At 35.1% G+C, this 13,441-nt stretch overlaps 1 protein-coding gene across 3 annotated transcripts in view; it reads left to right on the top strand.

Moving 5' to 3' along the window:
* Nucleotides 1-13,441, top strand: part of Mon2 (MON2 regulator of endosome-to-Golgi trafficking) — a 110,344-nt gene that overhangs the window by 68,354 nt on the left and 28,549 nt on the right. For all 3 annotated transcript variants that reach the window (XM_026392979.2, XM_026392977.2, XM_077799181.1), the window contains one exon: nt 10,234-10,862. In XM_026392979.2, the coding sequence (XP_026248764.1) occupies nt 10,234-10,862 (629 nt within the window). The remainder of the gene's footprint in view (nt 1-10,233; nt 10,863-13,441) is intronic.

Genomic DNA, 13,441 nt, shown 5'->3' with positions numbered 1-13,441 from the left:
ACCTTCTTTTAAACATGGTGTCATTTTTTTAATACCTTTATTTATTTATTTTTATATGGTGCTGTGGATCAAACCCAGTGCCTCAAACATGCTAGGCAAGCACTCTTCCAATGGGCCACAACCCCAGCCCCGAAGTTATTTATTTATTTATTTTTTAAAAAGAGAAGCACAGAGAATTCCTGTCCCAGAGGCTGTGATTCTGCCCATCAAGGGGAGCAGGAGGCTTTTTTTTTTTTTTTGAGAGAGAGAGAGAGAGAGAGAGAACGAACTTTAATATTTATTTTTTAGTTTTCGGTGGACACAACATCTTTGTTTGTATGTGGTGCTGAGGATCAAACCCGGGCCGCACGCATGCCAGGCGAGCGCACTACCGCTTGGGCCACATCCCCAGCCCCCCCAAGGTTATTTTTTAAATCCTTTATAAGCACTTCTTTTTTCAAAAGCAAATAATTTATAGTATCTGTTCCATCTTGCACTTTGGGGCTTCAAATATATTTTTTAAATCTTATTTTTTTCCTTTTCATTGTGAAATTTAGAAATAGTGAAATGTACAAATATTGTGTATTTGCTTTGTCTTGATAAAAATAGCCATCACTTTTAACATCTCTATGTTTTTTAGAGAGAGAGAGAGAGAGAATTTTTAAATATGTTTTTAGTTTTCAATGGACACAATATCTTTATTTTTATGTGGTGCTGAGGCTCGAACCCAGCACCCCGCGCATGCCAGGTGAGTGTGTTACCACTTGAGCCACATCCCCAGCCCAATATATTTACTGTATTGTAAAAGCTAAGAACCAATAAGTATAGATTTAGGCTTTTTAAAAATGAAGATATGACATAGTTCATGTGGCTTTCATAATTTCTTATAATGTGAAGACTAGGAAATTTTATTATTATTTTATGGCATAGTTTATATTTTTGACATAAGCATGTATAACATATAATTATATCTAGTCTTATAGAAAAGGGACTTCTTTTATATTTCATAAAATGTTGTCTGAGATTTCACTAGCCTGGGGCTGTGGCAGCCATAGATGTCTTGGATCAAATTATAAGACCCAAAATGCAAAGGGCCAACAGATTCTTTGAGAGAGCAAAAACTCAGTGGAAATATTAAAAACACTATGGTGATTAAAGGGGGAAATGCAAAGGCAACAGTGATGCAAATACTTAGAAAGATGCATGCACTGAAAAACTTGAGGTGTTCTATATAAAAAGAAAAATACTGGTATCATAGAATGAATTTGGAAGTGTTCCCTCTTTTTCTATTTCATGAAATAATTTGAGGAGTTCTGCTGTTCTTCTTTAAAGGCCTTGTAGACCTCAGTTGTGTATCCATCCAGTCCTGGGCTTTTTGTGGTCAATAGGCTTCTGGTAGCATCTTCTATTTCATTGCTTGAAATTGATCTCTTTAAATTGTGTATATCATCTTGATTCAGTTTGGGCAAGTCATATGACTCTAGAAATTTGTCAGTGTCTTTAATATTTTCTATTTTATAAGAGTACAATTTTTCAAAATAATTATCTTCTGTATTTCTGTAGTGTCCATTGTGATATTTCCTTTTTTATCACAGATATTAGTAATTTTGAGGATCAGATATCACTGAAATTCTTTTCAAAGAAGTCAGATGGTTCTTTATTCATGTTTGGATCCCATAATAAAAAGCAGCCAAAAAAATCTAGTTGTATGTGACTACCATGTGCTGTCTATGGTTGAATTAGGTATCGAGTAGTTTGTGTCTCTAAAAAATATTAATAACAGCAAATGTTCCAAGGGAACAAAACTCATGTCAATATTTTCTGGTGATGCTTTTGATACATCAGAAAACTAACAAGTCTTCTTATTGATACCTCCTTGACTAAGAAGATGAGCAACCTGGGGGTTGAAAGATTCAGCTTTTCCTTCTCAGTTCTCTGTTGTTCTCTGAGCAACAGTTCTTCATGTTCCTCTTCTTTTTTGATAGCCTCAAGGTCTCCTTTTGATGCTCAGCAGTATATTCCTAAGTTTCAGTTATTTATAATTTATTTCATTTAAAATTTTCTTGCACCATTCATATAAACTTAGACTTATTACTCTAAATTAACCTTTTAAAATTTTTTTATATACTTTGCCCTAGATTATTGTTGGAAAGTTGGTGACATGTAAATTAAATCATATTCTTTGCACTTTAAATTTAAACAAAAAAGTATTGTCTGTGCCTAAATGGCGCAACATTTTAAATCTGAGTTTAGGTTCCACTCTGGTTGGCAAATGTAATGATCTGATTTTGTAACTGGGATGATAACACAGAAGTATTTCATTCAGCTATTTAATAGTTTTAAGATACAATTTGTCAAAACTCTTTAATATTTCACTTAAATGTCTGTTTTTTATTTCATATAAATTTTATCTTAATACTGTCTAAAGTAGGCAGAAAAGTACCTATTATTTCATACTTTCAGCATTCCTATTTACTGAATGCTTCCTCAAACATTTCTTTTTTTTTTAAAAAAGTAAGTATTTGGATGATTTATGTACATACACACACACACACACACAGAGTCATTTAACCCAGTCACTCCCTCTCTCTCTCTCTCTTTTTTTTTAGTTATACACGGCAGTAGAATGTATTTTGACATATACAATCACACATACATGGAGTATAACTTCCTGTTCTTGTGGTTGTACATGATGTGGTGTTACACTGGTGTATTCATATATGAACACAGGAAAGTTATATCCAATTTATTCTACTGTCTTTCCCATTCCCATCCTCCATCCTTTCACCCCATTACCTCCTGTCCAATCTGGTGAACTGTAGTCCTCCTTCCCCCTTATTAAGAGTCAGTATCAGCAAATCAAAGAGAACAGTTGGCTTTTAGTTTTGGGGGATTGGCTTATTTCACTTAGCATGGTATCCTCTAGTTCTATCCATTTACCATCAGATGCCATAATTGGTTGAGTAATATTCCATTGTTTATATATATCACATTTTCTTTATCCATTTATCTTTTACAGGGCACCTAGGTTGGTTTCATAGTTTAGCTATTGTGAATTGAGCTGCTGTAAACATTAATATGGCCGTGTCACTATAGTAAGTCCTTTGGGTATATGCCGAGAAGTGGGATAAATGGGCCTAATGACCTCCATACTGCTTTCCAGAGTGGTTGCACCAATTTGCACTCCCACCAGCAATGTATGAGTGTACCTTTTCCCCCACATCCTTGTCAACATTTATTGTTACTTGTATTCTTGATTCTGACTGTAGTGAGATGAAATCTCAGTGTAGTTTTAATTTGTATTTCTCTAATTGCTAGAGATGTTGAACATTTTTCATATATTTGTTGACCATTTGTATTTCTTCTTCTGTGAAATAACTGTTAAATTCCTTTGCCTATTTATTGATTTTTTTTGTGTGTGTTAAGTTTTTTTTTTTTTTTAAAGAGGGGGGGGGACAGAGAGAGAGAGAGAATTTTAACATTTATTTATTTTTTCTTAGTTCTCGGCAGACACAACATCTTTGTTGGTATGTGGTGCTGAGGATCGAACCCGGGCTGCACGCACGCTAGGCGAGCGCGCTACTGTTTGAGCCACATCCGCAGCCCTGGTGTTAAGTTTTTTGAGGTTTTTTTAATATCCTGGAGATGAATGCTCTATCTGAGGTGCAAGTGGCAAGGATTTTTCTCCCATTCTGTGGGCTCTTTGTTCATGTTCTTGATTGTTTCCTGTGCTGTGAAGAAGCTTTTTAGTTTGATTCCATCCCATTTATTGATCCTTGTTTTTACTTCTTGTGCTTTAGGAGTCTTATTGAGGAATTCAGTTCCTAAGCTGACATGATACAGGTTTGGGCTTACTTTTTCTTTTAGTTGGGCAGGGTCTCTGGTCTAATGCCTAGATCCTTGATCCACTTACAGTTGAGTTTTGTACAGGATGAGAGTAGGGGTCTAACTTCATTTTATTACATATGGATTTCCAGTTTTCCCAGCACCTTTTGTTGAAGAAGATATCTTTTCTCCAATGTATGTGTATGATGCCTTAATATGAGATACTGTATTATTTGGGTTTGTCTCTGTGTTTTCTATGCTGTGCCATTTATCTTCATGTCTGTTTTGGTGCCAATACTGTGCCATTTTTGATACTGTATCTCTGTAATGTAATTTAAGGTCTGGTATTGTGATGCGTCCTGCTTCACTTTTCTTGCAGAGAATTGCTTTGGCTATTCTGGGCCTTTTATTTTTCCAAATGAATTTCATGACTGCTTTTTCATTTCTGTGAAGAACGTCATTGGAACCTTAATAGGAACCTTAATAGGAATTGCATTAAATCTGTAATGCACTTTTGGTAGTATGGCCATTTTGACAATATTAATTCTTCCTATCCAAGAACATGGGATATCTTTCCATATTCTGAGGTCTTTTTTAATTTCTTTCTTTAGTGTTCTGTAGTTTTCATTGTAGAGGACTTCCATCTCTTTTATTAGACTGATTCCCAAATATTTTATTTTCTTTGAGGATATTGTGAATGGGATAGTTTCCTAATTTCTCTTTCAGTTGATTTATTACCGATATATAGGAACTCAGTTGATTTATGGGTGTTCAGTTTATATCCTGCTTCTTTGCTGAATTCATTTATGAGTTCTAGAAGTTTTCTGGTAGAGTTTTTCAGATCTTTTAAATACAGAATCATGTTGTCAGCAAATAGATTTAGTTTGAGTTCTTCTTTTTCTATTTGTATCCCTTTGATTTCTTTCTTCTAATTGCTCTGGCTAGAGTTTCCAGGACTATATTGAATAGAAGTGGTAAAAGAGGGCATCCCTGTCTTGTTGCAATTTTTAGAAGGAATGCTTTCAATAAAATAGAATGATGTTGGCCTTAGGTTTTGCATATATAGCTTTTACAATGTTGAGTTATGTTCCTGCTATCTCTAATTTTTCTAGTGTTTTGAAAAGGAATGAATGCTGTATTTTATCAAATGCTTTTTTTGCATCTATTGAGATAATCATGTGATTCTTGTTGTTAAGTCTATTGATGTGATGAATTATGTTTATTGATTTCCATACATTAAACCAACATTGCATCCCGGGGATGAACCACATGTGATTGTGGTATACTATCTTTTAAATATGTTTTTGTATGCAATTTGCCAGTTTTTTATTAATAATTTTTGCACCTACGTTCATCAGGGATATTGGTCTGAAATTTTCTTTTCTTGATGTGTTTATCTGATTTTGGTATCAGGGTGATACCTAGCTTCGTAGAATGAGTTTGAAAGGGCTTCCCGCTTTTCTATTTCATGGAATAATTTGAGGAGGTTTGATGTTTGTTCTTCTTTGAAAGTCTGGTGGAACTTGGCTGAGAATCCCTCTGGTCCTGGGCTTTTCTTTCTTGGTAGGGTTTTGGTGCCATTTTCAATTTCATTGCTTGAAATTGATCTGTTTTAATTTTCTGTGTCTCCCTGATTCAATTTGGGTAGGTCATATATCTTTAATACTTTGTTCATGTCTTCAAAATTATATATTTTATTAGGGTATAAATTTTCAAAACAGGTTCTGGTCATCATCTATGTTTCAGTAGTGTCCATTTTGATTATTTCCTTCTTCATCACAAATTTTTGTAATTTGAGTTTTCTCTCTCTCTGTTAGCTCATCTAAGGGTTTATTAATTTTATTGATTTTTTTCAAAGAACCAACTTTTTTTTGTGAGTTGTTTTGGATTGTTTCTTTTGCTTCAGTTTCATTGATTTCAGCTCTGATTTTAATTATTTCCTGTCTTCTACTGCTTTGGGTGTTGATTTGTTCTTTTTCTAGGGCTTTGAGATATAATATTAGGTTATTTATTTGTTAACTTTCTATTATGAATGAGCTCAGTGCATTGAACTTTCCTCTTATCACTGCCTTCATAGTGTCCCAGATATTTTGATTTGTTGTATTGGTATTGTCATTTACATCTAAGAATTTTTAAATTCATCCCTGATTTCTTCTGCTATCTATTTGTCATTCAGTAGCATAGTATTTAATCTCCAGGTGTTAGAGTAGCTTCCTTTTTTTTTTTTTTATTTTATCGCTGATTTCTCATTTCAGTTCATTATGATGTGATAAAATACAAGGTATTATTTCTATTTTTTTGTATTTGCTAAGAGTTGCCTTGTGCCTATGATATGGTCTGTTTTAGAGAAGGATCCATTTGCTGCTGAGAAGAAATTGTATTCAGTCTTGGATGGACAAAATATTCTCTGTGTCTGTTAGGTCTAAAATATTAATTGTATTTTTTAGTTCTGTAGCTTTTTTATTTAGTTTTTGTTTAGAGGGTCTATCCAATGGTGACAAAGGAGTGTTAAAGTCACCCAGTATTATTGTGTGGTGGTCTATTTGCTTCTTGAAATTGACAAGGGTTTATTTGATGAATGTAGATGCTCCGATGTTTGGGGCGTAAAAATTTCTGATTGTTATGTATTAATGATGTATGATTCTCTTAAGTAGTATGAAATGTCCTTCTTTGTCCCTTCTGATAACTTTGGCTTGAAGTCCACTTTATTTGATATGAGGATAGAAACCCCTGCTTGTTTACGAGATCCATCAGAATGATATGTTTTTTTCCTATCCTTTTACCTTCAGTCTGTGGATGTCTTTGCCTATGAGGTGAGTCTCTTGGAGACAGGATATTGTGGAGTCTTGCTTTTTAATCCATTCTGCCAGTCTATCTTTTGATTGATGAGTTTAGGCCATGTACATTCAATGTTATTATTGAGATATGATTTTTTTTTGTTTTCGATGGACACAATACCTTAATTTTTTAAAATTTATTTTTATATGGTGCTGAAGATCAAACACAGTGCCCCACACATACTAGGCAAGTGCTCTACCACTGAGTTACAACCCCAGCCCTGAGATATGATTTTTATTCCCTGTCACTTTGATTTATTTTTTGGTTTTTAATTTGAATTAGCTTCTCCATTGATTCACTGTTTTTTTAGTGTACTTCCTCCCTTTGCTGGTTTTCACTTTTTTTTTTTTTTCGTCCTCATGGAATATTTTGTTGAGAATGTTCCGTAGTGCAGGCTTTCTGGTTGTAAATTCTTTTAAATTTTGTTTATCATGGAAGGTTTTCATTTCATCAGCAATTCTGAAGCTTAATTTTGCTGGGTGTAGTATTCTTGATTGGCATCCATTTTCTTTCAGAGCTTGGTATATATTATTCCAAGACCTCCAAATATATGGGTCTGGGTTGAGAGATCAGCTGAGACCTGGATTGGTTTCTCTCTAAATTTTACATATTGTTTTTCTCTGGCAGCCTTTAAAATTCTATCCTTATTGTATATATTAAGCATTTTCATAATAATGTGCCTTAGTGTGGGTCTGTTATAATTTTGTATATTTGAGGTCCTGTTTGCCTCCTATATTTGATTTTTTTATTTCATTCTTTTGGTTTGGGAAATTTTTTTATATTATTTCATTGAAAAGAGTGTGCATTTATTTCGTTTTTATCTTCAAGCCTTCATCTATCCCAATAAATCTTAAATTTGGTCTTTTCAGACTATCCCGTACTTACTGAAAGTTCTGTTCATGGTCTCTTAACATCTTTTCTCCATGGTCAACTTTGTTTTCAAGATAATATATTTGTTATCATTGGCTGAAACTTTTTCTTCCAAGTGTTCTAGTCTTTGGTAATGCTTTCAATTGAATTTTTTAATTTGGTCTATTGATTTCTTCATTTTGAGGATTTCTGCTTGGTTTTTATCAGAATCTCTCTTTATTGAAGTGATTCTTCACTTCCTGTATTTTCTCTGATTTCTCTCCTTGTACTGTCCTTTACTTTGCAGATCAGTTTAACTATGTACATCCTAAACTCCTCCTCTTATATTTTTTCCCCTGTGGTGTCAATGGATTTGGTTATTGGAATATATTAGCTTCTTTGGGGCATTTGTTCCCTGGCTTTTTCATATTGTTTGTGTGTCTACCCATCTAACAGTATGGGTCTGAGGCAGTCAGCTCTGTGGACTCCTAGTGTCCCTGAAAATTTCCAGTACCTTACTGTTTAGGGGGAGACAGATAATAACAACAATATGCAGTATTAAACCAAATAGTTTCTGTTCTATAATTATAATAGTTATTTATGTCTATAGTGAAAATTATCACTATAAACAGAAATTATATGATCAGTTATTACCTACAATAAAAATAGCAAGTTTGCAAAAGGTTTATAATTTCAAGTGATAAACAGGGTGACAACAGACTGATATAGGATGTAATGATTATGAGGGAAGAGCAGAGAAGAGAGAAGTGAAAGATTAAAGGAAGAGTGAAAATGATAACAATAGAGATCGGCTTTTAGTGGAAAATAGAGAAAGAGAATCAAGGGAAACGGATAGCTAAGGGAAAAATGTATACTTAAAGTAAAAATTTAAAAAAAATAAAAATAAAAAAATACAAAACAAAGCTAAAATATGCTAAGCAAACATCCTACTCCTCAAAAAACTGATCCACATAAAATAGCTTCAAAAATGCTAGAAATGAGAAAAAAACAGATTGGAATATGTGTAAATGTCCATGTACCATTAATGTCACAATTAAACAGGGAAAAGAAAAAAGAAAAAAAAATCTCAAAAGTTAAAAAACTCTTCCTGTTGGAGTACAAAAGATTATTTGCTGCTCTTCTCAGCAGTTTTGGGTAGAGTGTTATGCTACACCCTCTGGATTCCTGGAGAGAGGTAATCCCAAGCAGAACTTTAGGAGGTAGGGTTTAGGCTTAGCTGGGCTCCAGGCTCTTTGCTGAATGCCAGTTGGTCTGGAGATTTTAAATAATCATACCTCCAGAGCCCTGTAATTGTCTGTACATGCTGGAAGACTGTACCCCAGGGATCTCCCCTGGGTTCTACTCAAAATAGCAAGTTTTGTGGTAGAGAAGCCAATTCTTAGTCCCCTGTGTCACTTGCAGACCCCATGTTTCCTGTCTTGGGTCAGTCTCCAAATTCACTCTCTTCTGCCCCTGCTCTTCAAATTCCCAGCCAGGTGTGTCTCTCCCAGCCTGTCCATGCAGTCACATTGAAGCGGGGGAGGTAGAGCCAGGTGGGTTTCTGCAACTAGTTGTCCCCTATGTAAAATTCTCTCCATGTTTGATTTTCTCTTTGTCACTTAAGTACACTCTGTCATGCATTTTGTGTTTACTGGGCCTGTATTTTGGGCCAAACTAGGGTTTGCCAGGAATCAGATCCCTCAGCTCTTGGCTCCATGCCGTGACTCAAAATGGTTTCCATGACTCAAAATGGTTTCTTTTCTTATCCTCCGCATGCAGCCAGGTGAGATGATAGCTGCATAAGGATATTGTGTAGCATGCCTTTCATTTTAATCAGGCATTGTCCTTGGTCTCTAAATACTTTGTACCCAGACATGCCTTAGGCCTCCTAAAAATGTGGTTTCCTTTAATTTCCTTATCCCTCCACATCTCTTGCAGAGGGACCATTCTAGCTGGTGCTTCTAGCCCAGCCTAGGCAATGGCTATGCCCCTGGGGATTTCTTCCTTATTTTATTATATCCAATCTCCTGAGTCCCTGATCTTTGAATGTCCAATATTAAATTCCATTAAAGTATACCCCCCCCCCTTTGTGTTTACTCACCTTAATGAGAAGCTGCCTGTCTGCTTTCTTGGTTCACTCCACAGAGCAGCCAGGAAACGACCTCCTCTATTCTGCCATCTTGAAAAAAATCTGGATAATTATTTTATGAATAAAATCATTGCACTTCATTGCTACAGGATTTTTTTTTTCTTTTGAGCCTCATGGGAACAGACTGCACCAGGTCATAGAGTGCTTCATTATTAATGTAGTTAATTTGTCACAGGAGTCAAGGAATATTGAGCTGATTAGTGGAAACTAACAACTACCATTCAACCCATGTTCTGCTGAAAATAGGAAATAGTATAAACTATACTAATAGAAATAGTATAAACTATACTAATAGTTCTAGGAAATAGTATAAACATGTATACATACACATTTTATTTTTAAAACCAAGAAATTATTTGATATTCCTACTGTCATCTTGGTGTTTTTTGTTCCTGTATCTGAAAAACAAATTTATTGCTGGATTTCTGGGTTCTGATGATTTTAATTCACGTTGTTAGTACCTAATTATATATTTTTTTAGTTCTGTGTGATTCTTGGAAAAAAATGAAGCAAAATTATTTTAAAGAGTCTAATAATAAGAGAAAATTTGATTACTTTTATGCTAATTGAATTTCTTTCTCTTCTTAATATAGGAGATTTTTCAAGAGCTTGGGATGTTCTTCTTGACCATATACAGTCAGCAGCACTCAGCAAAAACAATGAAGTGTCTCTGGCTGCTCTGAAAAGCTTCCAGGAAATTTTACAGATTGTGTCCCCTGTCAGAGACTCAGATAAGCCTGAGACTTCACCTGTAGTTAATGTACCTGTGCCTGTCCTTATTGGGCCTATCTCAGGCCCTGGTTTAAGCCGGCCATTCATAAGAACAGATTCTATTGGAGAAAGACTTGGAAGATATAGTAACTCTGAGCCACCCATAGTTACTGATGAGCTTGAAGACTTGAATCTCTGGTGGGCTGCGTGGAATACTTGGTATAGAATTGGATCTGAAAGCACTAAGCCTCCTATTACTTTTGATAAACTAACTTTTATTCCCAGCCAACCCTTTCTTACAGCTTTAATTCAGATATTTCCAGCACTTTACCAACACATAAAAACTGGTTTTAACATGGATGACTTGCAAAAGTTGGGAGTCATATTACACAGTGCTGTTTCAGTTCCAATAAGTTCAGATGCATCTCCTTTTATTCTTCCATCTTATACTGAAGCAGTTCTGACAAGTTTACAGGAAGCTGTACTTACAGCTTTAGATGTTCTCCAAAAGGTAATATGATTTTATTGACTAAGCAGTAATTAATATGGTTTTATGAATTTTTTTTAACTTTGCTATATATTTTCAAGGATAAATTCTAGACTATCAAATTGTTGTGTAAGTGTACTTGAGGATAAATTCAGGATTGTCAAGATATAGTTACTTAAAAGACTCACAGCTTTCTGGTATTTTCAAAAAGGTAATTAAGGCCTACTTTGAGTCTTTTAAGAAGCTGCCTGCATGCTCTTATTCCAGTTCACCAGCATTTTTGATATGTTAATACAGTTTTTCACAAAAGAATATGGTATTATTATTCAAAAATTAATAAGAATTGGGATTATATTTTGGTATTGTTTTCATTTGTACTTAAATTTAATTCCTAATTTATTAGAAATCCACATTAATAAAGGATAAGTTTATAAAAGTCTTTTTCTCACAGAAATTTTAAGAAGTTACATTTTTAGCTTTGGGTTTTGTTATTGCAAAAATAGCTAATCATTAAAACAAGCAGACCTAAAAATCATTGAAAAAGCTAGGCGTAATGGTGCATGCCTGTAATCCCAATGGCTTAGAATGCTGAGGCAGCAGGATCATAAGTTCAAAGCCAGCCTCACCAACTTAGAGAGGCCCTGAGTAACTCAGTGAGACCCTGTCTCTAAATAAAATATAAAAAAAAAGGGGGGGGGGCAGGGATTTGGCTAAGTGGTTAAGTGTCCCTGGATTCACTCCCCAGTAAAATTAAAAAAAACAAAATCATTGAGCAAATCCAAATTATGAAGTAAAACTAGATAACAATAGAAGTGTTTTTAGATTATCAAGGAAATTGATAGCACAATTCAGAATCATAATGTTAAACAAAATAAAGGGTCAGCTGAAGGTTGGGATTATAGCTCAAATATAAACAGTCAACTGAAAAGCCTGCCATTCCAAGATACTCTAACAAAAGCAAAATACAACTAGATTCTAGGCAGGCATGCCTAAAACCCCAGCACCTCCAGAAACTGAGGCAGGAGAATCACAAGTTTGAGTCTAGCCTGGGCAATTTAATGAGACCCTGTCTCAAAAAAGCCTGGAGATATACAGCTCAATAAACACTCTGGGTTTAATCCACACTACAAAAACAAAAAACAAAACTAGATTCTGATCACATAGAGATTTTCAGTTGTTAAATGATGAAAATCATGTTTTTTAATTAACCAAATTTTTTTGTTTGTGTTGTGTGTGTGTGTGTGTGTTTGTGTGTGTTTCTCGCACATTCTGGGGATTTAACCTAGGGCAATTTGGCACTGATCTACATCCATTCTCCCTTATTTGGGGGTTGGGGAGGCAGTATGGAAATAAGGGGCACTTAGCCATTGAGCCTCATCTCCAGCCCTTTTTTATATTTTATTTAGAGACAGTGTCTTGCTAAGTTGCTAAGACTGATTTGAACTTGCAATGCTCCTGTCTCAGCCTTTCAAACCGCTGGGATTATAGGCATGTGCCACCGTGCCCACCTAATTGATTGTTTTATCCAACTAGAGTGATGAAAACTTTCATAGTAATAATGAAAATACTTCTAATAACCATGATATCACTTAATTGCCTCTGAAGGCAATATAGCTAAGTAGTAATTTGTTCTCTATTTAATCCTTAGTTGCATTATACAGGGAAACAAATGTGGAGAAAATTAAAATTTAAGAAAATCTGGCATTTTAGAAAATTGTGAGGAATACTTAATATTTCTACCCTGCCTCCCATCTCTCCAGAATGGGAATTACTTTGTGTGTGTGTGTGTGTGTGTGTGTGTGGTGGTGGTGGTGGTGGTGGTGCTGCTGCTGCTGCTGCTGCTGCTGCTGCTGCTGGGGATTGAAACCATGGCCTTATGCATGCTAGGCAAGCACTCTACCAACTGAGCTAGATCTGGATGGGGAAGCAACCTGCAGCTGAGATTGGCGACACCTTTTTCATTTAGATGTGAGGGAGGCCAGGAAAGGGTTAGCTTAATCATTTTCTATACACCAAGCTGTGCCAGCAGTCCATGGGCCCCTGATTGTTTCACTGTAGACTCTTCAGACCAAGATACTATCGGGACAGTCAGTTGGTATGTGTCCAAATCACTGCTCACCACTGATGTTCTAGAGATGGTGAGCTAATAAAATGTTAGCTCTTATTATGTTTATCACAGTCCCAATTCCCCATCACCACCATAGGTGGTGTTAGAAAACCTTAATTCCCACCCCCACTTTTGTATGGACTACAAATAAAACTTGGGGCAATTTGCAGTTTGGAGGAAAAAAATATTAATTTCCCACAATTTGAAGTGAAAATAACTTTTTGTTTTCATTGGGGAAAAATGTAGTCTATCAATAATTACTCCCCCCACTGGACAAATAAATAAATTGATTATAAAGGGAACCCTCAGTTGATCCTCAAAAAAGTTTTTCTAACAGAAAATAAAGTTATAGGCCTTTCAGAAATACTTATAATCTAGATCTCTCATTGACATGTTTGATTCAGGTTTTAAAATATATGTAGAAGATAAAAACAACACCTTAACTACCTTTCAAGGAAAAAAAGTATATTTCAATTTTTAAACTCTGTTTTATCAA

This window comes from Urocitellus parryii, chromosome 5, assembly GCF_045843805.1.
Source record: "Urocitellus parryii isolate mUroPar1 chromosome 5, mUroPar1.hap1, whole genome shotgun sequence".
NCBI classification, from domain to species: domain Eukaryota; kingdom Metazoa; phylum Chordata; class Mammalia; order Rodentia; family Sciuridae; genus Urocitellus; species Urocitellus parryii.
Note: the sequence above shows the minus strand (reverse complement) of the source record. Positions and strands in the feature narration are given on the sequence as shown.